The sequence below is a fragment of the Drosophila melanogaster genome, chromosome 3R (assembly GCF_000001215.4).
Source record: "Drosophila melanogaster chromosome 3R".
Lineage (NCBI taxonomy): Eukaryota > Metazoa > Arthropoda > Insecta > Diptera > Drosophilidae > Drosophila > Drosophila melanogaster.
This window is the reverse complement of record NT_033777.3, coordinates 13,290,442-13,317,422: the sequence shown is the minus strand read 5'-3', so window position 1 is coordinate 13,317,422 and position 26,981 is coordinate 13,290,442. Positions and strand designations below refer to the sequence as shown.

General features: G+C 45.6%; 7 protein-coding genes and 1 pseudogene across 10 annotated transcripts, besides 1 other annotated feature; 2 read left to right on the top strand and 6 right to left on the bottom strand.

Moving 5' to 3' along the window:
• Positions 1-3,265: part of a mobile genetic element that runs on past the window's edge.
• Positions 3,266-3,448: 183 nt separating this feature from the next.
• CR46407 lies at positions 3,449-4,083 on the bottom strand (annotated as a pseudogene).
• Positions 4,084-4,234: 151 nt separating this feature from the next.
• CG44142 (uncharacterized protein) lies at positions 4,235-4,568 on the top strand. Its single transcript, NM_001275603.2, has one exon. It carries the CDS (start codon positions 4,256-4,258, stop codon positions 4,505-4,507), a length of 252 nt encoding a protein of 83 aa, NP_001262532.1. The 5' UTR covers positions 4,235-4,255; the 3' UTR covers positions 4,508-4,568.
• Positions 4,569-4,637: 69 nt separating this feature from the next.
• CG32473 (uncharacterized protein) lies at positions 4,638-14,775 on the bottom strand. 3 transcript variants are annotated; one of them, NM_169503.3, is made up of 7 exons: positions 14,689-14,775; positions 14,243-14,625; positions 12,927-13,297; positions 6,315-7,277; positions 6,106-6,249; positions 5,528-6,019; positions 4,638-5,470 (listed from the first exon to the last, which is right to left on the bottom strand). In NM_169503.3, exons 1-7 carry the CDS (start codon positions 14,696-14,698, stop codon positions 4,795-4,797), a joined length of 3,039 nt encoding a protein of 1,012 aa, NP_731786.1. In that variant the 5' UTR covers positions 14,699-14,775; the 3' UTR covers positions 4,638-4,794. The 3 variants fall into 3 exon arrangements, with proteins under 3 accessions (NP_731786.1, NP_731787.1, NP_650276.2); NM_169504.3 differs by lacking the exons at positions 12,927-13,297; positions 14,243-14,625; positions 14,689-14,775 and adding exons at positions 7,468-7,954; positions 8,519-8,927; positions 12,353-12,659; NM_142019.3 differs by lacking the exons at positions 12,927-13,297; positions 14,243-14,625; positions 14,689-14,775 and adding an exon at positions 7,468-8,037.
• CG43208 (uncharacterized protein) lies at positions 13,567-13,997 on the bottom strand. The gene is made up of 2 exons (NM_001260156.1): positions 13,931-13,997; positions 13,567-13,865 (listed from the first exon to the last, which is right to left on the bottom strand). The coding sequence occupies exons 1-2, from the start codon at positions 13,956-13,958 to the stop codon at positions 13,672-13,674; spliced, it is 222 nt and encodes a 73-aa protein (NP_001247085.1). The 5' UTR covers positions 13,959-13,997; the 3' UTR covers positions 13,567-13,671.
• Positions 14,776-15,088: 313 nt separating the features above from the next.
• On the bottom strand, positions 15,089-18,655 carry CG8774 (uncharacterized protein). Of its 2 annotated transcripts, NM_169502.2 has the most exons (7): positions 18,472-18,655; positions 18,221-18,382; positions 17,807-18,162; positions 17,528-17,672; positions 16,940-17,473; positions 15,949-16,877; positions 15,089-15,867 (listed from the first exon to the last, which is right to left on the bottom strand). In NM_169502.2, the coding sequence occupies exons 2-7, from the start codon at positions 18,236-18,238 to the stop codon at positions 15,192-15,194; spliced, it is 2,658 nt and encodes an 885-aa protein (NP_731785.1). In that variant the 5' UTR covers positions 18,239-18,382; positions 18,472-18,655; the 3' UTR covers positions 15,089-15,191. The 2 variants fall into 2 exon arrangements, with proteins under 2 accessions (NP_731785.1, NP_650274.2); NM_142017.3 differs by lacking the exon at positions 18,472-18,655 and having other exon boundaries at positions 18,221-18,443.
• Positions 18,656-19,134: 479 nt separating this feature from the next.
• On the bottom strand, positions 19,135-22,675 carry CG8773 (uncharacterized protein). Its single transcript, NM_142016.3, has 7 exons — positions 21,325-22,675; positions 21,156-21,253; positions 20,779-21,096; positions 20,596-20,714; positions 20,445-20,530; positions 19,960-20,365; positions 19,135-19,901 (listed from the first exon to the last, which is right to left on the bottom strand). The coding sequence occupies exons 1-7, from the start codon at positions 22,631-22,633 to the stop codon at positions 19,253-19,255; spliced, it is 2,985 nt and encodes a 994-aa protein (NP_650273.2). The 5' UTR covers positions 22,634-22,675; the 3' UTR covers positions 19,135-19,252.
• A 1,549-nt stretch (positions 22,676-24,224) lies between these two features.
• Positions 24,225-25,371, top strand: wntD (wnt inhibitor of Dorsal). The gene has a single exon (NM_142015.2). It carries the CDS (start codon positions 24,285-24,287, stop codon positions 25,212-25,214), a length of 930 nt encoding a protein of 309 aa, NP_650272.1. The 5' UTR covers positions 24,225-24,284; the 3' UTR covers positions 25,215-25,371.
• Positions 25,372-25,576: 205 nt separating this feature from the next.
• Osi22 (Osiris 22) lies at positions 25,577-26,794 on the bottom strand. Its single transcript, NM_169501.2, has 2 exons — positions 26,035-26,794; positions 25,577-25,973 (listed from the first exon to the last, which is right to left on the bottom strand). The coding sequence occupies exons 1-2, from the start codon at positions 26,705-26,707 to the stop codon at positions 25,648-25,650; spliced, it is 999 nt and encodes a 332-aa protein (NP_731783.1). The 5' UTR covers positions 26,708-26,794; the 3' UTR covers positions 25,577-25,647.
• Between the last annotated feature and the right edge of the window lie 187 nt (positions 26,795-26,981).

Here is a 26,981-nt window from a genome sequence, read left to right as displayed (position 1 = left end):
AACTGCCCCAAAAACAAGGACGATAAGTCTGTGAAGAAATGCAGTAACTGCGGGGAAAAACATACTGCAAACTACAGAGGCTGTGTGGTGTACAAAGAATTGAAGAGCCGCCTAAACAAACGTATTGCCACAGCACATACATACAACAAAGTCAATTTCTACTCTCCGCAACCGATTTTTCAACCACCCCTAACTGTCCCAAGCACTACTCCAACAATTTCTTTCGCTAGCGCCCTAAAATCCGGACTAGAAGTGCCCGCCCCACCGACAAGAACTGCTCATTCCGAACATACACCGACAAACATCCAACAAACACAACAAAGTGGCATCGAAGCTATGATGCTAACCCTACAGCAAAGCATGAAAGACTTCATGACGTTCATGCAAAATACTTTGCAAGAGCTCATGAAAAACCAAAATATCCTGATTCAACTTCTTGTATCTTCAAAATCCCCATAATGGCTTCCCTACGGATATCTCTGTGGAACGCAAATGGCGTTTCACGGCATACACAAGAGCTCACACAGTTCATTTACGAAAAAAACATCGACGTAATGCTACTATCAGAAACGCACCTCACAAATAAAAACAATTTTCATATACCAGGATACTTGTTCTATGGTACAAATCATCCAGATGGTAAAGCTCATGGAGGCACTGGAATACTCATCAGAAATCGCATAAAACACCACCACTTAAACAATTTTGACAAAAACTACTTACAATCTACGTCCATAGCCTTACAACTCAACAATGGTTCAACGACTCTAGCCGCAGTCTACTGCCCACCGCGCTTTCCAATCTCTGAGGATCAATTCATGGAATTCTTTAACACACTAGGTGACAGGTTCATCGCAGCGGGTGACTATAACGCCAAGCACACCCATTGGGGATCTCGACTTGTGACGCCAAAGGGTAAGCAATTGTACAATGCGCTTACGAAGCCAGAAAACAAGCTAGACTATGTATCCCCGGGTAAGCCTACATACTGGCCAGCAGACCCAAGAAAAATCCCAGACCTGATCGATTTTGCAATTACTAAACATGTCCCCCGCAACATGGTCACCGCCGAAGCACTAGCAGATTTATCATCAGATCACTCACCTGTTTTTCTAAATATGCTAACTCGCCCCCACATCGTCGACCCACCGTATAGACTCACAAATTTTAGAACAAACTGGCCAAGGTATCAAAAGTATGTCTGTTCACACATAGAACTAACGACGGCATTATCTACAAAGGAGGATATAGACAAGTCAACGGAAACTCTTGAAAACATTTTAGTTTCGGCTGCAAAGGCTTCAACCCCGCCAGTGACGTATGCAAAACCAAACTACATCAAAACTAATCGCGAAATCGAGCGGCTGGTATTAGATAAACGACGCCTACGAAGGGATTGGCAGTCTAATAGATCACCAATTACAAAGCACATGCTTAAGATAGCCACACGCAGGCTTACCAATGCTCTCAAACAAGAGGAAAAAAACAGCCAACGTTCATATATCGAGCAACTCTCTCCCACCAGCACTAAGTACCCTCTTTGGAGAGCTCACAGAAACCTAAAGACTCCAATAGCGCCAATTATGCCACTACGAAGTCCCTCTGGCACCTGGTTTCGAAGTGATGAAGAAAGAGCCAGTGCTTTCGCTGACCATTTACAAAATGTATTCCGACCAAATCCCTCTACCAACACATTTATTCTCCCTCCTTTAATAGCAGCCAATCTAGATCCTCAAGAACCCTTTGAATTCCGACCATGTGAACTAGCAAAGGTTATCAAAGAGCAACTGAACCCAAGAAAATCGCCTGGCTACGACCTAATAACTCCAAGAATGCTCATTGAACTCCCAAAGTGTGCTACTCTTCACATCTGCCTGTTGTTCAACGCAATCGCCAAGCTTGGATACTTCCCTCAAAAATGGAAAAAGTCGACCATAGTAATGATTCCAAAGCCAGGAAAAGATAAAACGCAGCCATCATCATATAGACCGATAAGCTTACTAACATGTCTTTCAAAGCTGTTTGAAAAAATGCTACTCCTTCGGATTAGCCCTCATCTTAGAATAAACAACACACTTCCAACACATCAATTTGGCTTTAGAGAAAAACATGGAACCATCGAACAGGTCAACCGAATCACGTCAGAAATTCGTACTGCTTTTGAACATCGAGAATACTGCACAGCCATTTTTCTAGACGTCGCGCAGGCATTTGACAGAGTGTGGCTCGATGGACTTTTGTTTAAAATAATCAAGCTGTTGCCCCAAAACACACATAAGCTACTGAAGTCATACCTATATAACAGAGTGTTTGCAATAAGATGCGATACAAGCACTTCACGCGATTGCGCAATCGAAGCTGGAGTGCCGCAAGGCAGTGTACTGGGTCCAATCTTATACACCCTGTATACGGCGGATTTCCCCATAGACTACAATCTAACAACCTCCACGTTCGCTGATGATACCGCGATACTCAGTCGCTCCAAATGCCCAATAAAAGCCACGGCACTCCTATCCCGACACTTAACATCTGTAGAACGATGGCTTGCCGACTGGAGAATTTCAATAAATGTTCAAAAATGCAAGCAGGTTACCTTTACCTTAAACAAACAAACATGCCCACCACTGGTCTTGAATAACATATGCATTCCACAAGCCCACGAGGTAACATATCTGGGAGTTCATCTGGACAGGCGGCTCACTTGGCGCAAACATATAGAAGCCAAATCGAAACATCTTAAACTTAAAGCAAGGAACCTCCACTGGCTCATAAATGCTCGCTCTCCACTTAGTCTGGAGTTCAAAGCTCTTCTATACAACTCCGTCTTAAAACCTATCTGGACTTATGGCTCCGAGCTGTGGGGCAACGCATCCAGAAGTAACATAGACATTATTCAGCGAGCACAGTCAAGAATTCTGAGAATTATCACTGGAGCGCCGTGGTACCTTCGGAACGAAAACATACACAGAGACCTAAAAATCAAATTAGTAATCGAAGTAATAGCTGAGAAAAAAACGAAGTATAACGAAAAGCTGACCACCCATACAAATCCCCTCGCAAGAAAACTAATCCGAGTATGCAGTCAAAGCCGGCTGCACCGCAACGACCTCCCAGCCCAGAAATAAACTTATTAGGGCATTAATGAAAAAAAAAACTATCACTAAGTGAAAGTTAATTAAGTTAGATTAAGATTTGAACACTTATTGTTAGTCTCTTAACACAAAGGGAAGATTCAATAAATAATAAAAAAAAAAAAAAAAAAAAACCTATCCCTTCTTAAAAAATATTACAGAAATTCTTTTTCAATTGTATTTTTTTTCAAAAATATCATAAGCAATCAGAATTCTTGTGGGGAAATCATTGACCACTTGATCCTTGTTGACAATTTGATTTTTGATGTTTGCGATCCCCGCTTCCAAAACTTTTTAATAACAAGTAGTTCCGGCTGGAGCTGTACGGCTGCGGACAAGTTTTTGGAATCGTTTAGCAGAAGAGCGCGATCGGCGGTGCTGAAGGTTTTCCGGGAAATATGTTCCGACCACTGCTCCCTGGCATAGTTCACCCGTTAGTTGCCCAATTGATTTGTGTCAATCCTTACCCAGCTGGTCTCTTCCGAAAGCGTTATGGTGGTCTCATTTTCATTGTTGAATATTAATGATTGGACTTCATTGTTGATGCTTCTCGTATAGATAATGGGAATCGACCAACGGTAGCTGTTTAAAGAAGTTTTGTTAAAGTAGTATTGTCGCTGAGCCATATGCTTCGTCCAGGTCTGCATGATCCGTCCAGGCCCTATTTCTTCTCGACTGCGGCGAGGTAATCCTCAGTACGGTAGATATGACGCACCAAACCAGATTCTTCAGCATACGTACTAAGGCTGCGCCCTTGGTGATGGTATCGAAGAACTCCGTGATCTTGGCAGGACTCTAAATGGACCTGACAATCGGATGGGAGGCTAAGGTCAATGGTCACCATCAGGAGCAGTTCCCGAATGATTGTCTGATTGTCTATATTCCATTCCGGGTGCATTTGCTTTACTCCCTTGTACTCAAGGAATGATGCGAAAAACTCGTTTAGCCACATGGCTAGCACGTTTTGTTATAATAAGTATTACTTTCATATTATCTTGTGGCATGTGTTTATAAACAATTAGCAAATTTGCTGGGTCTGTTTAAAACAATTGCTCCCCAGACTCGGACTTCGTATAAATGGGGAATCGATCGGATGAAAATTTAGTTCTGAATCGAGCATCACTATGCAGCCTTTCACTTTCCTGATGGCCATCTTGGCGGTTTCTCTACTCATGCTGTTCAGCACTCCGGCAACTGAGGGAACTTTCATTATTATCGCCTGCATGTTGCGGTCACCAATATGCCCATGGATTACAACGGCGACCACCAAGAAAAGTGCTAGTGGTAGTTCTAGTGGAAGTTCCAGTGGAAGTTCTGGTGGAAGTTCTAGTGGAAGTGATGGTGGAAGTTCTAGTGGAAGTGATGGTGGAAAGTAATCAAAATTTAACAAAATTAAAAATATTTTAGTTGCATCAAATTATACCATTTCTTTCGGTGAAAATGATCAGTATTTTAAAGGGATTAGCTTTAATTGATTAGGAAAAAGTATTCAAGAAATTATTTTTTCACTTGTATTTTCTTCAAAAATATCATAAGCAATCACAATTCTTCGTTTACATTTGAAATGCTTTTGCTTCACTAATTAGCTAAGACTATAGTCACTTCCATTGGTAGTTTTTACATTACTGATATTTTACAAGGTGCAAATGGCCGAGTTTAGGGCTCACTGAATGCGGTTGGTGACGCTGGACTGTTGAACGTAATTGGCCAACCATTCGCCCACCTGGGCCTTGTTGGCCGCTAGCCATTTGATGTTTGCCTTCACCGCTTCCAACGCCTGTTGACGGGCCGCAGTTCCGGCTCCAGCCTCGGGATATTTGGCAAAGAACTGCTGCATCTCTTCCAGCTTGGTTTCTGTTGAGAAGCGGGCAGTGATCGTGGGGATCAGACGACCCAAGGTGCGTTCATTGATGCCGAAACGATCCACCAACTTCTCCCAGTTTTCACGCACGTAATCCCACACAAGACTCTGACCCACCGGATTGGTGGATATATATCCAAGCAGGGTGAAGTAGTCCTGGCGGCGGACATTGCTCTCATCCCAGGCCCAGTTGATGTAACGCTGCAACAGCCATGGCACCTGCACGGCGGTTAGGCAGTTCATCAACTTCAGCTTTTCCTGGGCATCACTCTCGTCCAGATACAGCTTCCAAACTTGATCCCAGGCAGCCTCTGTGTTCACCTGTTGCAGACCATAGTAGTAGACAACGTCTCGGATATCCGGATTGGGCCGGGTCTCGGGGCTGGCTAGCCACTGGTTGAAGAGCGTGACCGCCTGTTGCAAGGAGCTCTCATGTCCCAAGCTGCAGGCTGAGCTCAGCACCTTAATACGGAGGCGACTGTAAAATATAATGAATTATATAAGTGTAAGAACGTCAGTGTCTAAAGTGCATTACTTTTCCAGATGATCGGCTGCCACGGTAAACGTGACCTTTTCTACGATGGGCGTAAGCAGTTTACGGGCGTAGGTGGTGTAATTAGTGTACAAGTCCGTGTAGTATACGCGGTTCCTTAACGTAGCCAGGGCGGAGGTGCCTACGCTCCAGGGCACGTAGTCCTGCTCGCTCTCCAGGTAAGATATCAGATCCAGTGCCACGGAGTAGTTAAGCTGTCCGGCAGCGGCCAGGGTATTGGCATCGTTCAGCAGATGAGCGCGATCGGCGGTGCTGAAGGTTTCCCGGGAGTTCTTCAGGGCCGATATGAGTTCCGCCCACTGTTCGCTGCCGTAGTTCACCCGGTAGTAGCCCACTTGATTCGTGTTAATCTTAATCCAGCTGGCCTCTTCCGGAAGCGTTATGGTGGCCTCATTGTCATTGTGGTTGAATATTAGTGATTGGACTTCACTGTTGATGCTGCTCGTGTAGGTAATGGGAATCGACCAACGGTAGCTGTTTAAAGAGATATTGTTAAAGTTGGGCGTGTAAGCTATTTTTTTTTTTAAACCTAATCATCAGCTTTTTATGATTCTACTTACTTGAAGGACGATGCTTCAGCTTCGGCTGCGTAGTCATCTTCGTTGGCCAGGAAACGCTTTTGGGTGAGCTTATAAGTACTGCCACTTTTCTCCACCTCCACAACCGGAAGACCCATCTGCTCCGTCCAGGTCTGCATGATCTGCCTGCAAATTACATGACATTTTTAAAGTAAAGAATACGTCTTCTATCAGGCATATATTTTACTTACTTCACGTCAAATTCCAGGCCCTCCTCCTCCTCGACTGCGGTGAGGTAATCCTCGGTGGTGGCAGTACTGTAGATATGACGCACCAAATAGCGGGTGGTGGCGTTCCTCAACTTTTCCTCGCCCACCAGATTCTCAAGCATGCGTACTAAGGCGGCTCCCTTTGAATAGGTGATGGTATCGAAGTACTCCGTGATCTCGGCTGGACTCTCAATGGACTTGACAATCGGATGGGAGGCTAAGGTGGCATCAATGGTCAGCACCGGGTGCAGTTCCTCAATAACAAACTGATTGTCCATATCCCATTCCGGATGCATTTGCTTTACTCCCTTGTACTCAAGGAATGATGCGAAACCCTCGTTTAGCCACAAATCGTTCCACCAGTTCATGGTTACCAGGTTTCCGAACCACTGGTGAGCCAACTCATGGGCCACGACGATGGCCACACGCTGCTTATTCACGCTGGAACTGGTAGATTCGTCGTACAGAAGAGCCGTCTCCCGGAACGTGACCAATCCCCAGTTTTCCATAGCACCGGACACGAAATCGGGTATGGCAACCAGATCCAATTTGGGTAGGGCATACGAAACATTGAAATAGTTGATGTAGTAGGCCATCACTCCGGCCGCAGTGTCCAGGGCGTACTGGGTTTTCTCCACCTGCGCTGGTGGCGCATAGACTTTCAGAGCGATGCTGGTTCCCTCCACAGTGGTTTCCTTGTATTGAAAATCAGACACCACAAAGGCGGCCAGATAGGTGCTCATGGGTACGGTCTCCGCGAAAGTCACCTCGGTGATATCGCCATCGACATACTCGCTGGCCACTGGCATGTTGGACAGCACATGGTACTCATCACCACTTGGACGGGCCACCGTTATGGTGAACTGAGCCTTAAGGGCGGGCTCATCGAAGCAGGGGAATGCTTGGCGGGCATAAGTGGGCTCAAACTTTGTGGAAATGATTGATCTGAAATGGGATTAATGACGTTATCACTATTGTTAATTTATCATAGTCTAAATAACAAACACTAATGCGCTGAAAAAAAAGTAAAAAAAAAGTTGTTTTTTTAGTTAAATAAGAATATACAAATAGAATTTAGGGTTTTATGTCTGGGTTAGTGGCTTTCGCGGCTTTTGATGGTTAGTAGACGGGCTACCTGGAGCGGTTTTTCAGCTTATCCAAGTAGGAGCTCTGGTACATCCCCGTAATCCGATCTACAAGCGATCCCGTAAAGTTGAGCAGCAGTGAGTAGTTTCCCGCCTCCAGCGGCTGTTCGAACTCGGTCACCCAGTACTCAAACTCCGGATGGGCAAAGGTCAGCGTGGGGGTGATGTCCTTAAGCGGCGCTCCAGATTCATCCAGGCGCTTCACCTCAACGGTGCTCACATTCAGTTGCTTCACATGGACTGGGATGAAGGCTATGGGCTCCAGTACTTGCAGGCTGATGCTTATATTGCCGGAATAGTTCTTTCGTTCGAGATCGGGGCGCAAATGAAGGCGGTACTTGCTTGGCTTAATCTGTTTGGGCAGCCGGAATCCCAGATTCTGGAGCACCTTGCTCGCGGCTTTTACAGCGGGCGCCACAGTTGCCATTATGCTCGATTTTTTGCTGGTTGGCACTTGAGTCGTGTAAAAGCGATTATCTAGGTTTTGTGTGCGAATAAATTATCAATAAGAAGGCCAATATTATTAATTCTATCAGTCTCTAAAAAGCACAGAACAGTGTGACAGTGGGTCGAAAATGATTTACTTAAATGTGCTTGGTAATGTTAAATACTCCCTTGAATATACCAAACAGAGAGCAGCAAGGTTGTGATCTTGGATAGGTGCATTTGGTATTTTTACCGCACAGAATGCGCGCCAAATTCAAACATGATTTCAAGCCACTAAGAATTTTTTCTTGCATTTTTCTGAAGTTAACTCAAAAATTTGACAATTGAAGGAAAGATACATGCATAATACGTAAATAAGTATTCAGCTTTGTATGTTATGCAAGATTATCAAAAGGTGGTATATTTATACAAACCCAGTTCGAAATTCAAATGAAAATTAGAGAGCACTATAAATATTTGCCAACTATGGTGACAAATAACAAACAATTGTAAGAGATCTCTAAATTCCGATCTTATACAAGCGATTGAATTGACTGGTTCATTTAGTTTTCATAAATTCCAATGGTGCTTTTGTTTCCCCCTACACAAACCAACCTGAAAGTACGCTGATAATGGGCTTGGTGGATAGCAACTGGTCCCGATCCACGTAAACTGTGCGGATGGTGGAGTTCAAGGCCCACTGGGAAGCATTCGCGTGCTGCTGCCTCTGGTGCTCCTCGGCTATATTCTTGCCGACGTAGACGAGGGCGCCCAGCAGGAAGCCGCAGAGGACTAGCAGAAAGACGCAGAATGCGGCGAGGGTCAGGATCGTGTTGCTGCGGGCCTTGTGGGGCCGATTGGTGTCCTTGATCCGGTGATTGTCGTCTGTGGAGAGACTGCTGCGCGGGCGTACGTTTTTCGCTGCATACATGACTTTTAGTTTCTTTCCTTCTTAATTGTACTATTTTTTTGCTGTTTCTAGTCCTATATTACTGGGCTCGGTGCGTTCAACAACAGTAAATCACTGGAAAACATTATTAAATGTCACGATCGGTAAGCTTCACTCTAACAGTAGTTTTTTCGGCCAACTATGGGGCTGTCCCACAACGCCATAACTTCATACAATCTATTGTGTCATCGGCGGGGTAATTCGAGAGCATCATAAAAGTCGCGTACTGAATTACATGCGTCTCCGCTGCCATCATCAGTTTTTTCTGTTTTAATAATCTCCGAGCTGCTTATAAACAAACCCGGGCTTATGGACCCGGCTTTTATGGAGGTGCCAGGTGAAGGAGGCGGGGCAGCACAGCTTCCGTCACATTTCACTCTATCTCCAGGTGGAGATTGCCTCAATTTCGACTCGCTGCAGATCAATCAGATGCCTGTTATTTTTGTCCCCCAGTCCCCTCCAACGGTCACGTAATGAAGTTGGTCATTTTGTGAAATTGTTACTACAAATACTCGAAGCCATTTTTTAGTTTGGTTTATAAAGTTGGTGTTGGAACTGGGCTGGCTAACCGCAAGAGTTGCAATTCGAATCCCCGGGTTTGTTGCAATGATACGACTTTCTATGGAGGCGTCTCTACACAATAACGCTAAGAAATTCAGTAGCATACAATACTTTTATAACATCTCAATTTTATGTCTCTCTAGATAGTCAATGATGATTACTTAATAGCATTTTTTTAATCATAGTGTATAGTTTTTCTCGCTGTGTACGATTGATTGACGGATCACAAAAGGTTGTTGGCTTTTTGCCTGTCAATTTACGGAGTCTGTTGCACAAATCTCCGCAGGTTGTGCGATGGCAAGAAATTACAGATGCCATTATTAGCATTGGAAATGAATTGAGTTGCCCGCAGAGTCATGATCCACGGCTTGCTTTTCGAAAATGATGTCAGGATATAGGAGTATTAAGCCAAAAAAAAAAGAACAATACGCGATGCAGCTGAAGTATCACACGGATCACCATTCACTCGGAATTGTGCGAATTGAGGAATTCGAGGCTGCAGAATATGCTAATTTTCACCAGCCGGCAGGCAATTGTCTCTGATACACATGGTATAATACGTATACGCCCCCTTGCATCTTCCGCGGATGATGTAATGCTGACTCAATTAGGGAGCGCACATCGCACAAAGCCACCGCACATCGGAGTCAACAAAATTGCATGACTACCACCTTATGAGCGCCGGAAAAAAAGCAACCAGAAGATCTGCAGACAATGGTTGGTATATACATATGTACCATATGAGTTCATATATCTCCGACTTCCAACAGCCAATCGGACACGCCCCATTGCACAGATGTGAATATCTCGGCATTCTGAAGCCGATGAAGCGATGATCGCGGGGGCACAAGCCATAACATAACAGTTCTCATACTTCGCTAATGAGTCGCATAAATTTCACTACTTTGTAGATCGAGTCGAAAGCACACAGAAAAAAAAAACTAATGCGCAATACAGCAGCTTAAAAAGGAATTAATCTAAACATTATTTGATATAAGAAACGTGGATCATTTCTTATGCTAAACAGTAACAATTTGTGTTGTCAGATAAATTCAGATTCAGATCATTCAGATAAATATCCCTGTTTGTCACTCCATTATATGTTTGTTTACTTCAGAGCAGAGATGCTTTTAAATTTTGGAATTCGAAACTGAAAGCTTACATTTGAAACACGTTCTTCGGGCTTTTTAAGGTCATAACTTTCACAATAAACACAAAGTTATACGTGACAAGTGCGCCCCAGAAACACCCAAAAACTCAAAGTGAATCCCAGACATGGAAGAAATACTACCCATAACACCCGCGGTGGGATGAAATTGACAATGGTCGACTATACGTGCCTGCAATTTATGATATACACAAAGGGAAAATTCAAATAAAAACAATAAATAAAAGGAAGATGCGTTGACAAAGAAATGATTGCCACAATTTGCATGTTTGGGGTTAACGGAATGCGAAATAAATTTACTATTAATCAATGGGTTGCATCACTTTCAACACAAATAAACTATAAAATCGGAGAGGAAACTTCGGCCTTGACTTGCTTAATTTAATGCTATAGATTTCATGATATACACTTTATAAATAACTTCAATATTGGAAAATAGGAAACTCGAAACCATGCGATATTTACAAATATTTATGTAAGCTTTATCAACAGTTCATTGAAATATAAATAAATAAATATTTTATAAATAGAAGATCAATGAAATTGTTTATATTTCAGCATGTAGATCAATGAACTTCAAGGTGTTAAATTGTATAATTTACACACCGCCAAAGGTGTCAAGTGCCTTATCAATTCTGCCAACAACAGCCGTTAATTTACATTATTAGCACAAAAATCCAATTAAAAAGCCCTCCACTTTCGAAGGTTCTTTCCCACCGTTTGGAAATAAAAAAATTTCTATTTCGCCCAAGAAGAACGAAAAAGAAATCAGTGTCAATGAAAATGAAAAAAAGGTTTGACCACCGAGCTTTGACTGAACTTTCAAGAACAAAACAAACCCAGGAAACACAGCGAGAAACGGGTAGGGGAAGCTACTATGACAACAAGTTTCTTGGCAGTCAATGATGTCGACCCATTTTGTTGCGGCTTTTTGAAGAAAGTATTTTCTCAGCGGCCATTGAGTATTTGCCGCATTGAAGATGTAAACACGACGCATTTGCTGGCCAACAACCACAGATACACAGCAAAAAAAATCATAAGCAAATGATTACCAACAAAATCGAAGATACAAATTGAAGATCTAATGAAGAAGTAAAATGTCTAATTGCCGTAATTGTATTTATATATACAATTTATAATATTGATAATATTGATAATTAAAAAAACTGTGATATTAATTTTTCTTATAATCAGATTGGTAACAATTGTTGATAAATGTCAAAGAATGCAACTACGAACAGAATCTACTTCTCGTTGATAAGAGACATACCAATATAATCTGATAATGGGCTACGATAGATATAATTCTTTTCTTTTTTTTTTTGCTGTGCATCGATTGTGGCCGATTTAAGGCCAAGAACTTGCGCGGCAAGTGAACTATGTATGCATTTGGCTCCAAGCCTGTTTGCAGCGGTCCCAAAGGGGTGTGGGAAAGAAGGAGGGGAGGGGAAGGGAGCGGTGCAACCTGTTTGATTCAGCCATGTGGAGTTCTCTTGGCCAGCCTGCGATGGCCCGTTGTTTATCGAAACGAATACCCGTTGAAAGTCAAAGTTGGCATAGAATCCGGTGGTCACATTTCAGCGAATATTAAAAATAGTGATCGCCTCAATGCGCCCAATTAAAACTAGAATTTTGATCGCATAACGGCGATGCGGTGACAATGGTCATTTTGTATTGGCGTGGAGCTTTTGGAGCGGACTCAACGGTATCTGATTGATATGGGCCACTTATTATCTATTATTCCCGTCACATTTCGCACTATGCCTTTTACTTGATTTACAGTTGAAATCACAGCTTTTCGTGTCTCGTTTTTCGTTTTTCTTTTGTCTACGAATGGCATTAATTGTAACTTTGCCGGGTCCGAGGAATATTCACTCGGCTAATTTGATAACGGCAATTGCCGGACAGCTATCATTCTTGATTCAAATCGTAGGCGCGCACTCGAGAAATCCGAGAAAACGAAGAAAAGCGAAAAGAAAGGGGAATCGCGAGAATCGTAATTGAGATCGTATTTGCAGACGGAGTCCGCTCTTTTCTATCGCGACCGTCGCGCTCTGCTCTGAACTTCCGACTGAAGCGGGCTCCAAAGTTGTCACGGCACTCGAGCTTCTCCGGAAAGCTCTCTCATCAGCTGAGACCGGCTTTTTTATGGCCCCAACATGCGATGATCTCCAATGCATTGGGGGTATTCACAAGTGTGCTTGCAATCGTACTAGTTGCGGACAGTGCACTAGATACGATCTTAGCTACATAAATAGTACGATATAATAAAGATACCTGACATCTTAGTCTAGACATGCTAACAAAATGTTTGTCATCGCAAGATATACCTTAAAATTACTCACCTATCTACTCCATCGGCATTCGTGTAGTTGCTGATGTAGCTGCCCACCAGACTGCTCAGATCGCAGTCGAAACTTGCGGACAGTGTGTAGGCCTTGTTCATACTGAGGACCTCTCTTAGCGTGATCAGGAGCAGCTCCCGGGACTCATCCAAGTTGATGCTATCGATGGCCACGCGTATGCGCGCCATCATGTTCAGGATGCTGATGCTGTGCACATTGAGCTCCTTGGCGTGCAGGACGATCAGGTTGGTGATCGCGTTCAGCTGGAACTGAATGGACACGGTTCCCTCACAGGCGCCGGTCGTCAAGTCGGGATGGTAGTACACCTTGTACTTGATGGGCGTCAGTTCCGTGGGCAGGCGCCATTCGATCTGCGGGGTCGTAAAGTTTATTTAATATCCACGCCATCGATAATGGGCTTTGGCCCTATTAAGTGAGCAATGCGTTGATAAGGTGGCGATAGGAAATAGCACTGTTGTGGTCAGGTCGTAAACCAAGTGGACGTCGTTGCAACAAATATGCCTTAGCTGGATATAGTGGCTAAATGTTGTGAAATTAGGGTCCTAATTTATTAGGTGCAATTTCAGATATCAAACAACAATAGCTCTACTACACAAATATTGAAACCTAAGCGTATTTTGGTTTCTTATCCGTTTGCCTTTATTGCTTTATTGCTTTAACCATTTTTGGAAATAGATATGGATTTGAAAGCCATCTTTTTGAATGTTTGCCAGCACCCTAATTCTTATGAATTTCTTTCCGAAATGGTGGACAACAAGTGGCTTTGAATGTATTCCTCCAGAACATCCAACATCCTTTTGGCTTCGTCCAACTGCAGCAATAAATTATCCCTGTGGACGGCCACAATGACAAGGGCAACGATCAAGCAGGTCGATAATAGACCAAAGAATATAGCCACGCGCTCAGCGGTGATCAAGTCTATGAAAATATACATGAATCGGTATCGGTGTTTTCCCAAAACTTCCTTCGTTATCAATAAATACCCTTAATCCTGTCCTGCATGTGTCCCATTTTTGTGGCTCCTAACACTGCGTTAGCCGCAATTAAACTAACTTAAAAGACCCAAGAAATTAGACCCGTTTTGTATTATGATAAAAAAGAGGAAAAAAAACGCTAGCCAAGCGATAAGCACTTGAAATGACCAGTAAGACTAAGTTGGAACTTAATAAATTCGAAATTAGTAGCCATGCCGACTTTACGTCTAATCGCTGAAAATTTTCCCACTCTGTGTGAGGGTTTTTCTGAACTAACATCTTTTATAGCCGTGAAATATATTTTTCTTGCACTTCACTCACCTTTTCAGGATCAGGAAGTCCTGTCGGCAATGTCGGATAGATGGGATTGGTGGTGCTTCCTGTACTGGATGATGGCGAAGTTTCACCACCCGGAGATGTTCCTGCACTGGGGGTTGTGTCACCTCCTACGCCAGGTGTGGTGGTAGAGCCAGGCTCGGTGTCATCCGTGGGCCCATTGGGATTTGCAGTGGTGGTGGTCGTGGAAGTGCTGGTAGAGGTGGAGGACGTGGACGTGGTGTCCACCGTCAATGCGTCGATCTTATCGAGGGCATCCTGCAGATCGTTCTCCAGGTCCGCATTCTGAACGGCCAGCACAATCGTGGCCACACAAAAAGCAGTAGAGGCCAGGCCCAAAAAGATGGCCACTGACTTAACCGTCAGCCCTAAAATGAGTTCACATTAGTTACTGTTCCTTCGGGATATGCTACTCTATATAGAAGACTCACAGGCAACCATTTTTAGGGATATTCTTTTTTCGATGAAAATTACTCGACTGCTTCCACTAGGCTGGAAGCCAAATTGGAAACTGAATGCAAGTTGCGAATCTGACCCCACAATTTGGACTTGATAAACCTGATCAGATTGCTGACCGATATCTAGACTATATACTATATAGCTTCGTGTCCAGATAAAATCGTTTTATGCTAGACCATTACTTTTACGATTCGAACAAGGCCATATATCGACTATTATGACTGGACACTCTAATTACTCAGGATAATTACGCATGGTCATGATTCCGCATTGACCATATACTCAAAGACCCTATCTCCAATTATTTCCTAGAAGCTATAGAAATCCCCACTTGCCTCGGATAAAATGAATGAAAATATGGGGGTTGTATTTATGGTTTGATTTTGAAATTTCATTTTATTGAACTCGAACGGAATTTTCGCTTATGCAACTCTAATTATTGGCTAAATGGCCAGTTTATATACAATATACAATTTTACAATTGGTTTTTCTTGGTCAGCGGCGAGGCCGTTCCACTTAGCCAGTCGGTGATGTCAGCTTCGTTTCTGGATAGCCATTCGATGTTGTACTTGATGGTTTCCACGGCCTCCAACCGGGAGTTAGCTCCAGCTCCCGATTCGGGGTACTTGGAGAAGAAGTGCTGAACCTCCTCCAGTTTCACGGAGCTGGCAAAGTTGGCCGTAATCTGGGCGATAAGTCGTCCAAAGTTGCGGTTGTTCAGGCCAAAACGGGTGGTGAGTTGGGGCCACTGTTCGCGGTAGAATTCCCAGACCACCGGTTCACCCACAGGATTGGCGGCTATGTACTGCACACAGGTGAAATAGTCCTGGGAGCGAACGATGCTCTCATCACTGGAGGCCTGTGCCAGGAAGTCGAACAGATACTGGCTGTTCCGTACGCCAGACAATCCGTACATCAGCTTCAGTTTCTCGCTGGCATCGGTTTCGGCCACAAAGAGTTGGAACAACTGATCCCAGCTCGATTGGCTGGTGGACTGCTGCATGCCGTAGTAGTAGACAATCTCGCGAAGATCGGGGGAAGGTCGAGTGGTCGGATTCTCCAGGAAGGTGCTGAAGCGCTCGGAAGCCTGCTGCAGACAATCTGGAACACCCAGGGCACAGGCGGCGGTCAAAATGGAAACACGCAGGCGGCTGCAAAGGAATAAAGATTGTTTGAATAACAGTAGTTTGAGTAATGTTTTCAGAAAAACAAGTTGGTACTTATATACGTACTTCTTCAAGTGATTGTCGGCGTCCACAGTCCAACCCACCTCCTCGTATACGCCAGCGATCAGACTTCTGGCATAGGTGAGGTACGACACGTATCCCTCGCTGAACATGAGACTGCGATGGAGCGACCTCAGCTTATTGGAGGCCACATACCAGGGCACGAAGTCGCGCTCCTGGGCCAAGTAAGCGGTCATATCCAGAGGAATTTTGTAGGATAGTTGGTTGGCATCCGCCAGGGCGAAGGCATCGTTCAAAAGATGGCCACGATCGGCGATTTCGAATCGAGCGGGACTGGTGGTTAGCTGCTGGATGAGCAGGGCCCACAGGCTCTCCTCGTAGTTAACCCGATAGTAGCCCGTTTGGTTGACATTCAACTTGATCCACTGCACCTCGCTGGGCACGGCAATACCCACAGAGTCCACATCGTAGTCGTATATGAAGCTGTTCTCTGAACCATCATCAGCAAACCAGGTAATCGGAACACTCCATTTGTATCCGTATGCGCTATCTGAAGGGGCTTCCTCGTAACTGGCTGGATTGGAGAGGAATCGCTGCTGGGTAACCTTAAAACTACCATCTGCAACCTTGGAGACATTCAACACCGGATAACCCATCTGTTCGGTCCAGGTGAGCATCAGTTTCTTGATATCCAAGTCAGTTACCACAGCTTCGACTTCGGTGAGGAAATCGTCGGTCACCGTGTTATTGAACTGATGCTTGACCAGGTAATTGGTCACCGCCTCCTCAAACTTTTCGGCGCCCACAAGTGTCTCCAGCATGCGGATCACGGATCCTCCCTTTTCGTAACTGATGGTGTCGAATATGGCCGTAATTTCATCGGGGCTTTCTACCTTCTGGACAATCGGATGGGATGATAGCTTGGCATCGTATAACAACACGGGTTGCAGGGCCACGATTTGGAATTGCTCCAGCTGATTGGTAAATATAAGATATTTTCTTTGAGGATTCAAATCGGTATTATCCATTTCCTTACCATTCCCCAGTCCGGGTGCACAGCATTGACTCCCTTGTACTGCATGTAGCGGGCGAATCCCTCGTTCAGCCACAGATCGTTCCACCACTTCATGGTGACCAGGTTTCCGAACCACTGGTGTGCAATCTCATGGGCCAGTGTTCCGGCTATCGATTGTTTGTTCGCTGTGGAACTGTAACTGGGATCGTACAGCAGAGCGGTCTCTCTGTAAGTCACCAATCCCCAGTGCTCCATGGCCCCAGATGCAAAGTCGGGAATGGCGGCCATGTCCAGTTTGGTCAGCGGATAGGGCACCTTATAGTACTGAATATAGTACTCCGTGACAGCTTGTCCGAACTCCAGAGCAAACTCGACCTTGTTGATCTGATGCGAGGTGGCATAGGCTTGCATGGAGAAGTCCTCGCCAATTCCGTTGGCCTTCACCGTGGTCGATTGGGAAGCGAAGTCGGACACAATGATGCATACCAGGTAGGTGCTCATCGACACACTCGTCTCGAAGATGGCCTCAGTATAGTCACCCAGATAATTGGATTCCTATTATTTAAATTTTGTTTAACCCATTTAAATTGTTTGTTTACTTGAGCTCACCGTTTGTTGCATGTTGGAAACGGCGTGGTAGGATCCCGATGGATGAACCACTGTAATGGCGAATGTGGCCTTCATGGCTGGTTCATCGAAGCATGGGAAGGCCTGACGCGCGTAAGTGGGTTCGAATTTCGTCGTAGAAATGGTTCTGCATAAGGAAAATATTAATTTATATATTGAAAAAGTATTCAAATAAAAATTCAAAACAAAACAACAAATCCAGATCTGGTCATAAGAACACATTGCATACTTTTGGGCATAACGTAAAAATATCCGAAATACCTGGTAGCTCCTGCCTCGTTTAGATATGTACTGCTGTAGAGACCCACAAGCTTATCCTTCATCTGTCCACCAAAAATGATTCCGAGAGTAATGCTGGCGTCCACCGCCAGCTCTTCCGTCAAAGTTATGATCAGGAACTGACGTTCCTCCTCAAGCTCAAACTTTTCCACCTCTCTATTCAGCACATAGACACTTGTGATATCCAGGAGATATGAGTGCAGAATAATCTGATTAGTGGCCTCCACCACCTTGATGCTGATCCTCTGTTGTCCGGTGAAGTTTCCTGTCTCCAGATCCGGATGCCAGTAGAGCTCGTAGTGCGTGGGCACCAGATTCGTGGGCAGGCGGTAATCCGTCTTCAGGGTTAGATTATGGTAGTAAATGGATTCAACTGATTAGCAAGTGATTACACACCGTATCTTCACGCTTCATGCGAGTGCGGCTCTCTCCGCTCCACTCCTCGAACACATCGATCTTGTCCTGCACATCGCGGAGGTCCCTTTCCAGCTGAGCCTTCTGCACCGCCACCACAACCGTGGCCGTGGCAAAGGCCACCACCGCCCAGGAGAGCACCACCTGCAACCAATAGCCACTGAGGAACATCTTAGCAATCGCACCTGTCGCGAGCGACTAACTAGCGTTAGGTCATTCGAACCAACTCTTACCACTTGTTGCCCAATATTCGATTAGTTGATAGTGTGTGCACTGGAAATGGTTTATGTTCGCTTCGGCGATTGCGATAGTGATTGGCCAAATTGACGCGATTACGGTCAAATGGGCGATAGGGTTAAAGCCAGAGAAAGTGGGAAAATACGGAGCGGTAGGGTATGAATTCGCGTGGCTTATGACACCATAATTGTGCTATGGGTTTAATAACATCATTTAAGCCACTTTTACTCTTTCCCTAACGCAAATCTGTGCTATTGGTAATTAGCCATATTAATTAGATTCTCTCCACATCACTGAGAAAAATAGAAAAAAGATTTTTATTTTACATATTCATTGCTTAATAGAACTATTAAAGATTAAAAGTCTGCGTATATTGCTCAATTTGGTAAATATTTTAGTTTTAAATGACTTTAGATAATTTAAAAGGCGTAACAATAAAACTATAAAATTATATTTCAATCAATTAATGGGGGTTTATCATATATGAAGTAAATTTCCATTGGATGTCAAATTTAGTGCGAAAATTTGGACGTGCAATAAATGTCAATCAAAAGTTTTCGTGTCCAATAGTGGCACCCACCCAAACTTGATTATCAACCCATGTTACCAATCAGTCCAATGGATAATTGCTTATTTATGGAGGTGTAATTTCAGTTTTTCCAATAACTAAGCTTATCTTTATTTCCACTTGTTCGGCAAATTTTTGCTTTATAATGGCAATTAGATGAGTACATGTTTAATGGTAACCATGGTCGCAAGACCACTTCCTTGGACTTTTTACAGTGGCTGCTTGTCCAGCCAGGCGTCCACACCCTCCAGGTTCTCGGCCAGCCAAACAATGTTGTTCTTAACCGTTTCCAGAGCTCTCACCCGGGCAGCTGTGCCGGCTCCAGCTTCCGGATATTTGGCGAAGAATTGCTCCATCTCCTCCAGCTTGGTTTGGGTGCTAAAGCGGGCAGTGATCGAGGGAATCAGGTTGCCCAAATAACGCTCGTTGAGTCCGAATCGGTCCACCAGTCGCTGCCAGTTCTCCCGGACATAGTCCCAAACCAGGGACTCACCAACTGGATTCGCAGAGATGTAGGTAAGGCAGGTGAAGTAGTCCTGACCCCTCACGTATTCCTCGTTCCACGCCAGGTCAATGTAGCGCTGCAAAATCCAGGGAATCTGGATGGCAGACAGGCCATACATCAGTTTGGACTTCTCGCTGGCATCGGATTCGTTGACGAACAGCTCCCAGACTGCATCCCAATCCTCCTGGCTTCCAACGGACTGTATTCCGTAGTAGTAGACAGTTTCACGGACATCGGCCTTTGGACGATCCTCCGGCTTGGCCAGCCATGCGTTGAACTGCTCTCCGGCTTCAGTGAGACAGGATTCCAGACCCAGAGAACAGGCGGCACTCAAAGCAGTGACACGAAGGCGGCTAGAGATGCAGGGGAATGATATAAAAAATACACACATCTCTTAAAGAATCTACCCACTTATCCAAATGATCCTCGCCGACTGTCCAGGTGAGTGCGGTATAGATGGGCTCAATCAAAGCTGTGGCGTACTTCTTGTACTTGGCATAGGTGCTGGTGTAGTAGAGTGTTCTCTTAAGCGAAGTCAGACGGGAAGCAGCCACACTCCAGGGAACATAATCGGTCTCCTTGTCCAAGTATCTGGTCAACTCGAAGGCCGTTGCATAGGGCAACTGAGTGGAATCGGCCAGGGCAAAAGCATCGTTGAGGAGATGAGCGCGATCCACAGAGCCGAATGCACTTGGTTGTACCACCAACTGATCGGCCAGATCATTCCACAGATCGGTATCGTAATTAACGCGATAATAGCCCACCTGATCGGCGTTAAACTTAATCCACTCGACGGCAGCGGGAACAGTTACAGTGACTGTCAAACAAAATATATAACAAGTTAGAGATCAAAGATCTGGGGAGCCGTGCTCCAGCATACAGACGACACCACTTACTTTCGCTCTGGTCATGATAAAACCACAGACGCTGCACCACCGAATCCGAGCTGGTGAAATATGTGATGGGGATCGACCAACGGTAGCTATATAATGTATGTGCGAAATTCGCGATCAGATAGCGTCCAGGCAATAAGTTCTGCACACTCACTTGAATTCCGAGGGCTCGTGATCGGCGTCATAGTCGTTTGGATTGGACAAGAAGCGCTTCTGCGTCAATTTGTATTCCGTATCGGACACCTTTTCGATCGTGACCACTGGCAGACCCATCTGCAAAAAAGGAATGGGGTGTTGAAATATTCGCGAACTTAGAAGTAAACGTCTATGTGTTTACCTGCACCGTCCATGTTAGCATAATCTCTGTGACATTGTATCCCAATTCCAGTTTGTCGATCTCTGTAAAGAAGTTACCCGTTTCCGCCGTGGAGTACTTGTACTCATTTAAATAATTGGTAACCGCCTGGCGGAAGGTTGTCTCCCCCAGGAAATCCTCCAGCATTCGGACGAGAGAGGAACCCTTGGAGTACGTGATGGTATCGAAAATCTCCGTGATCTGGTCCGGATTTTCCACGGTCTGGATTATCGGGTGGGATCCGAGGGTTCCGTCCAAGGTGAGTACGCTGTGCAAAGTGCTCACCGTGAATTGATCGCGCTATTGATATGATATGTAAATAAGTTGGATGTAACCTTAATTAACCTAGGTGCACTTGCCATTTTCCATTCTGGATAGACGGCATCTACGCCCAAGTACTCAACGAAACTAGCAAATCCTTCGTTTAGCCACAGATCGTTCCACCAGTTCATGGTTACTTATGGAAGATAATTGGAGTTACGGTTAAGAATACGAATTCCGATCTATGCAAACCGCCATTTAGCTTACCCAAGTTTCCAAACCACATGTGAGCGAATTCGTGGGCAATTACGCTGGCGATGCGCTGCTTGTTGGTGGCGGAACTCGTGGCTTCGTCGTACAAAAGCGATGTTTCCCTGTAGGTGACCAATCCCCAGTGCTCCATGGCGCCCGAGACGAAGTCGGGAATAGCAGCCATATCGAGTTTGGGCAGCGGATAAGCGATTTGGAAGTAGTCAATGTAGTACTCGATGACTCCCTTGCCAATGGTCACAGCCAGATCCACTTTGTCGAGTTGCTCCGGAGTGGCGTAGACACTCATGGAGAAGGTTTCTCCAATGCCCTTAGTGTCAATGCTCACCTGCTTGTAGGCGAAGTCGGAGACAATAAAGCAGGCCAAGTAAGTGCTCATGGGAACACTTTTTGCAAACGTGACCTCCTGGAAGGCTCCCTGGCTGACACTCGAGTCCACGTTCATGTTGGACAGGGCATGGTAATCCTCCCCAGAAGGATGCACTAGAGTAATGGTGAACTCGGCCTTCAATGCTGGCTCATCAAAGCAGGGAAAAGCCTGGCGAGCGTAGGTGGGTTCGAACTTGGAGGTGGCGATCCACTTGCGGGTCTCATCCTCCTTCACATACGACGAACTGTACAGTCCCACAATCTTGTTGGCCATCGATCCTTCGAATCCAATGTGCAGCCTTACTGTCCTACCTTTTGTCAGTGGTTCGTTCAGCTGGAATATTAAAAATTCCCTCACAGCATCTACTGTTGTCTCCAGGATCTCCAAAGTATCACTGCCAGTATTCATTATGGATACACTCGAAATGTTTAGGTTGAGGGAGTGCAGGACGATCTGGTCGGTGGCCTCTTCAACTGTAATAGTAATCGTCTCCTGTCCACTGAATTCACCAGTTTCGATGTTGGGAAACAGATAGAGATCATAGTGGGTGGGCTTCAGAGTTCCGGGCAGTCGGTAGTCGATTTTTTCGGGGGATGCAGTAGTGCCGGGTTCACTTGTTGAAGCAGTGGAACCAGGTGTCACAGTGCTTCCTGGAGAAGCTGTGCTTCCGGGCTCAGCTGTGCTTCCGGGTTCAGCTGTGCTTCCCGGCTCAGCTGTGCTTCCTGGAGAAGCTGTGCTTCCAGGATTCGCAGTACTCGCTGTTGTCGGAGCAGCTGTGCTCGTATATCCCGCTTCCAGGAGATCCAACTTCTCCTGGGCATCGCGCAAATCACTCTTAAGATTCGCCTTCTGGACGGCCAGGACAATGGTCGATACGGTGAAGGCCGTGAGCGCGAGGCCCAGCCCAATGGCCACCAACTTCGCGGTGACAATCATAGCACGTTAATCCGGCACGAGCGGAGTCCAAAGCGCAACTAAGCGTTCTCCTTGGTAAAATAGCGACAGGTTATGTAGTGGGGGAATCTCAAGTGGGCCCCTATATCTTAATTGACTGACTGCGTTTGCAGATTGCTAATCTAATCGCGAGTCGATGAGCTGCTTTTTGGGTATTAGCCGGAACATATGTAGGGAACGAGTGCCGGTGCGGCTGACAATCGCCCGAATTTATGGACCCTGTCATGGCGCTTTGATTAAACTTAGAAATGCCAAAGATCTGGCGCGTTTTTCCTCGTCAAGTCGGAATTCCAAGCTGGTTGCTGAGCCCCGAGGAACTTCCAGTGTCAAGGCCCATATGTGTGATTGTACTCAGGCTCACGAACACCAATTGAGCAATTTTTTTACTACCTGCGATCCTACGTGATCCCGCTATCCTTCTCTGTTTCTGTTTTACCCGGCGCTTAGGTCCTAAAAAACCCTTTTCCGGTGCTACGCAGACAGGACTTTCGACCTAATTAGAGAATCGGTATTTTCATTGTGTTAAAACCCAAACATCGAAATTTCCGCACACGTTTTCGCAACGCCTGGAACTGAAGTACTTTATAATGACTTTGGCTTTGTGAGATGTGTTCTGTAAAGGGGAAGTTTCCCATAAAAAATATTATAGATGTATTTACAACACAAGTATGGCCACTTGATGATTATAAGCCCTTTGTATCGCATTTTTGATGGTCAATAATCAGATGTTTAACTTTTACTAATTGCATTATCTTTGAAGTGACAACAAGCCATTATTTTAAAGAGATTATATTCATGGTCAAATGAAACTGAATATAAGTGTTTACCTTTTATTTTCGAGTACTATAATTAAATGCTGTAGCTAATATTGCTTAACTCTTATCATTTCTGAGGTATTGTTTTTAGGCATGCACAAATTTTCATCTGAAAAAAATCCCAAAAAAATCCGTTACCAATATCTGGATATCTGTTCCTAATGGTGCTTAACACCATAATCCTGGGTATTAACTTTTAAATAATATAGCAACAATACTGGCAGTTCCCGCCGGCTCACCACAAAGGACAATTAATTTCCCAGATTATACGTGTATATACTGTTGGTCATATGTTTTGTTATATAATTGGCTTGACCAGTCCAAAACCCAAACAAACCCGTCCCCGTATCGGGCATTGATGTTGTGCAGTGTGAGTCCGGGAAAATCCGGCCGTATTGAATGGACTCGACTGGGCTTCATTCATGAGCACGTCGGGTGCCGTTTACGGCTCTACCTGCCTAAGCGTGGGAAACTTGCTCGCAGCAAGGCGGATCCTTCACCTCCGCCGGCGCAGGACGAGAGCAGGTAGTCAACCAGGAAACTGGGCTGCTCCGCAATTGCGTCTCGGGCTGCCAGTGGGTTTTTGTACCCGTCCATTGCCGGGAGTTCCTACCCCCTGCCCATGCAAAATTTCCAAGTGGAAAACGGCAAATTTCCGGTTTTTTGAGCAGGCCCGAAATTCCCACGGGCCGGCCCCAGGAGGGCGCCCTGGCTTGGGATTTGCAGGCTATATAAGTGTGCTGACCCGGTTCATCATCATTCAGTCGATCTAACGACATCGCAGAGATAGCACCATAACAACAATATAAACAGACAACATGATTTTTGCCATCACATTCTTCATGGGTATTACGAGCACTCTGGCAGCAGTTTTGGAGCCCATGAGCTACTACCAGTACACCCAGTTCCAGGCACCACTCTCCTGGGAGGATATAACCGGCAAGGGGCTGAAACAGGCCCTCGACAGCTGCCAACAGAGTTTCCAGTGGCAGCGATGGAACTGTCCGAGCCAGGATTTCGTGCAGAAGAATTCCAAGCCGGAGGAAAACTCACCAAATCGGGAGGATGTCTATGTGGCGGCCATTTCCATGGCAGCCATAGTCCATACTCTGACCAAGGACTGTGCCAATGGAGTAATCGCCGGATGCGGATGCACGGAAAATGCTCTGAATGTACCCTGTGCCCACGAACCCACCAAGGCACTGGAGCAGTACGAGAAGCATTTCGGATCGGGATCAGGAGCCATCGGTCACAATCGACGGGTGGTGGGAGCTCTACTACAAAGATCACTGGAACAGGAATGCCGGTGCAAGCAACCAGGAGCTGTGCAGGGTGAATGCCAGGAGGAGGAGTGTGTGGCGGTACTAAAGCCATTCGAAGCCATTGCCCAGGATCTCCTCCAAATGTACGACGATGCCATCCAACTAGAAGGAGCCAGTAGCAATCTAAAGATTATGTGGCAGAACATTCCCCTAGACTCGCTGGTCTTCATGCAGGACTCGCCCAACTACTGCGAACGCGATGCCACCGGATTGTGGAAAGGAACACGGGGTCGCCAGTGCTCCAAGGATGGCAGTGGTTCTCTGGAGGAACGCCTCTCCTGCCAGCAGTTGTGCCGCGTGTGCGGATACCGAGTGAGATCCCAGCACGTGAGAACCGAGAGGAGGTGCAATTGCAAGCTGGTCTGGGGATTCCGACTCCAGTGCGATGTGTGCGTCCAGCTGGAAAGGCAGTACTCCTGCTACTAAATGGATGCTCCACTGGAAATGGAATCCAGGATTGGGGCGCTGGTCGAGTCCCACGAAAACTGTTTACCTACATTTAAGTTAATTTATTTGATTCCACCTCTAATTTATTACCACAACAAATGCTATCAATAAATACGTTATTTAACATATATCATGCACACGATTTTGCAATCACTTTTTTTCGGGTTTATGGATCTCTGATATTTATGGATTCTAAAGCAGACTTTAAATCACCGGTTTTAGCTACAGGTGGTTTAATAATTACGGATTTTAGAGTTCTTTTTAGTTTTCTACTATTCCTTTTTTTGTTGTTGGGTAAGAGTATTGTCATATGAACTAAAAGAAAAAGTATGGTCATCAACCCGATTTGTGTATATGTTTATTTGGAAACACTAAAAGCCTAGAACCGAAACTTATAGCCATGTGAGACCGCCTAGCTGATCCAGGTGGTTGGCTTACCCTCCACCCGATAGCCATTGTATGCGGCAGCTGCCGAGGAAGCAGCGGCGGCCAACTCCGATCTCCGACTTGGTTCGCCGGCCCAGTAGGAGGGCACTTCGTAGCTCTGGACCATCTTGTTGCCATTCTTGATGGCCGAGATGATCAGCAGGAAGATGGCCAGCTTGCCCACAAGAATCGATTTGACCAGGAGCAGTTTCAGCTTGGTGACCAGAAATGGAACAATGGCCGATTGGATGAGGAAGGGGAGAATGAAGAGTGGTAAGACTTTGGTGATCATGTCGTACTTCTTGCCGCGACCTGATGAAATTATAAACAGTAAAGTAATGTTTTCAAATATGAAGATAGCAGTAGAACTCACCTTCTTCACTATTATCTAAGGTTAACCAGCGAGCTCCAATGATCTCCTTGAGATTCTCGCCATCCAGTTTCACATGCACTATATCGTTGCTCATGTCCAGACTGACGTTCAGTCCAGGACCCACATTGTACCGCTGTATTGTCTCGTCCTCCGGCGCAGGATCGGGCTGATCCGTTTCGGATTCCACCTCGTCCTTTCGCTTGTTGCGATCCTTGCGCTTGCGTTTGCGTCGTTTTTTGGCGGCTAGTGATTCACTATCATCGTAGTTGGGGGACTCTGTTTGAGTCTCCATCAGAGCCTCGGCCTGGGCATCCTGACGAATTTCCTGTGCCAGGGAATCCCTTTGGTCCTCTTGATCGGGCTCAACCATTTCAGGTGTCTCATTTTCCGCCATTTGCGGAGCACTCACGCGATCTCGCAGGCGTTTCTTGTACTCACTGGTCGTTTTGTTGCCCAAATAGGTGCTTTTGTAGTTCTTGTAGATGCCCATGAAAATGTGCGAGTTTTTACGCAGCGCCTGCTTGTCCTCCGGCTCATAGCTGCTGGCCAAACCTCTAGCCGCCTCCTGGCTAACGGTGGATGTCTCCTGGTTGCCATCGCTACTGCTGGCCTGGGCCAGAGCCAGGGAACTACAGAGCACACTCAGTAAAAGAAACCTCACCAAGTCGCTCATCTCTGTTGCATGTCAGTTGGCTGTGGGTCTGCGTGAATTAATCTTGGTGCAACCTCTGCAATGGCCTGCTGCAAAATGTGGCACGATCGGCGATGGCCAAGCGTTTTATCAACTACGAAGAAAGCTGAAGAAAAGCAGCAGAGTAGCGGCTGAAAAGCCAGAGTTAGCTGCATTCTGAGGCTGGAATTGGCATTGGAATTGAGCACAGAGACAACTGAGAAGAGTGGCGAGAAGTGGCCGCTGCATCAGCAACCTGTTGCCAGTTGCAATGTTG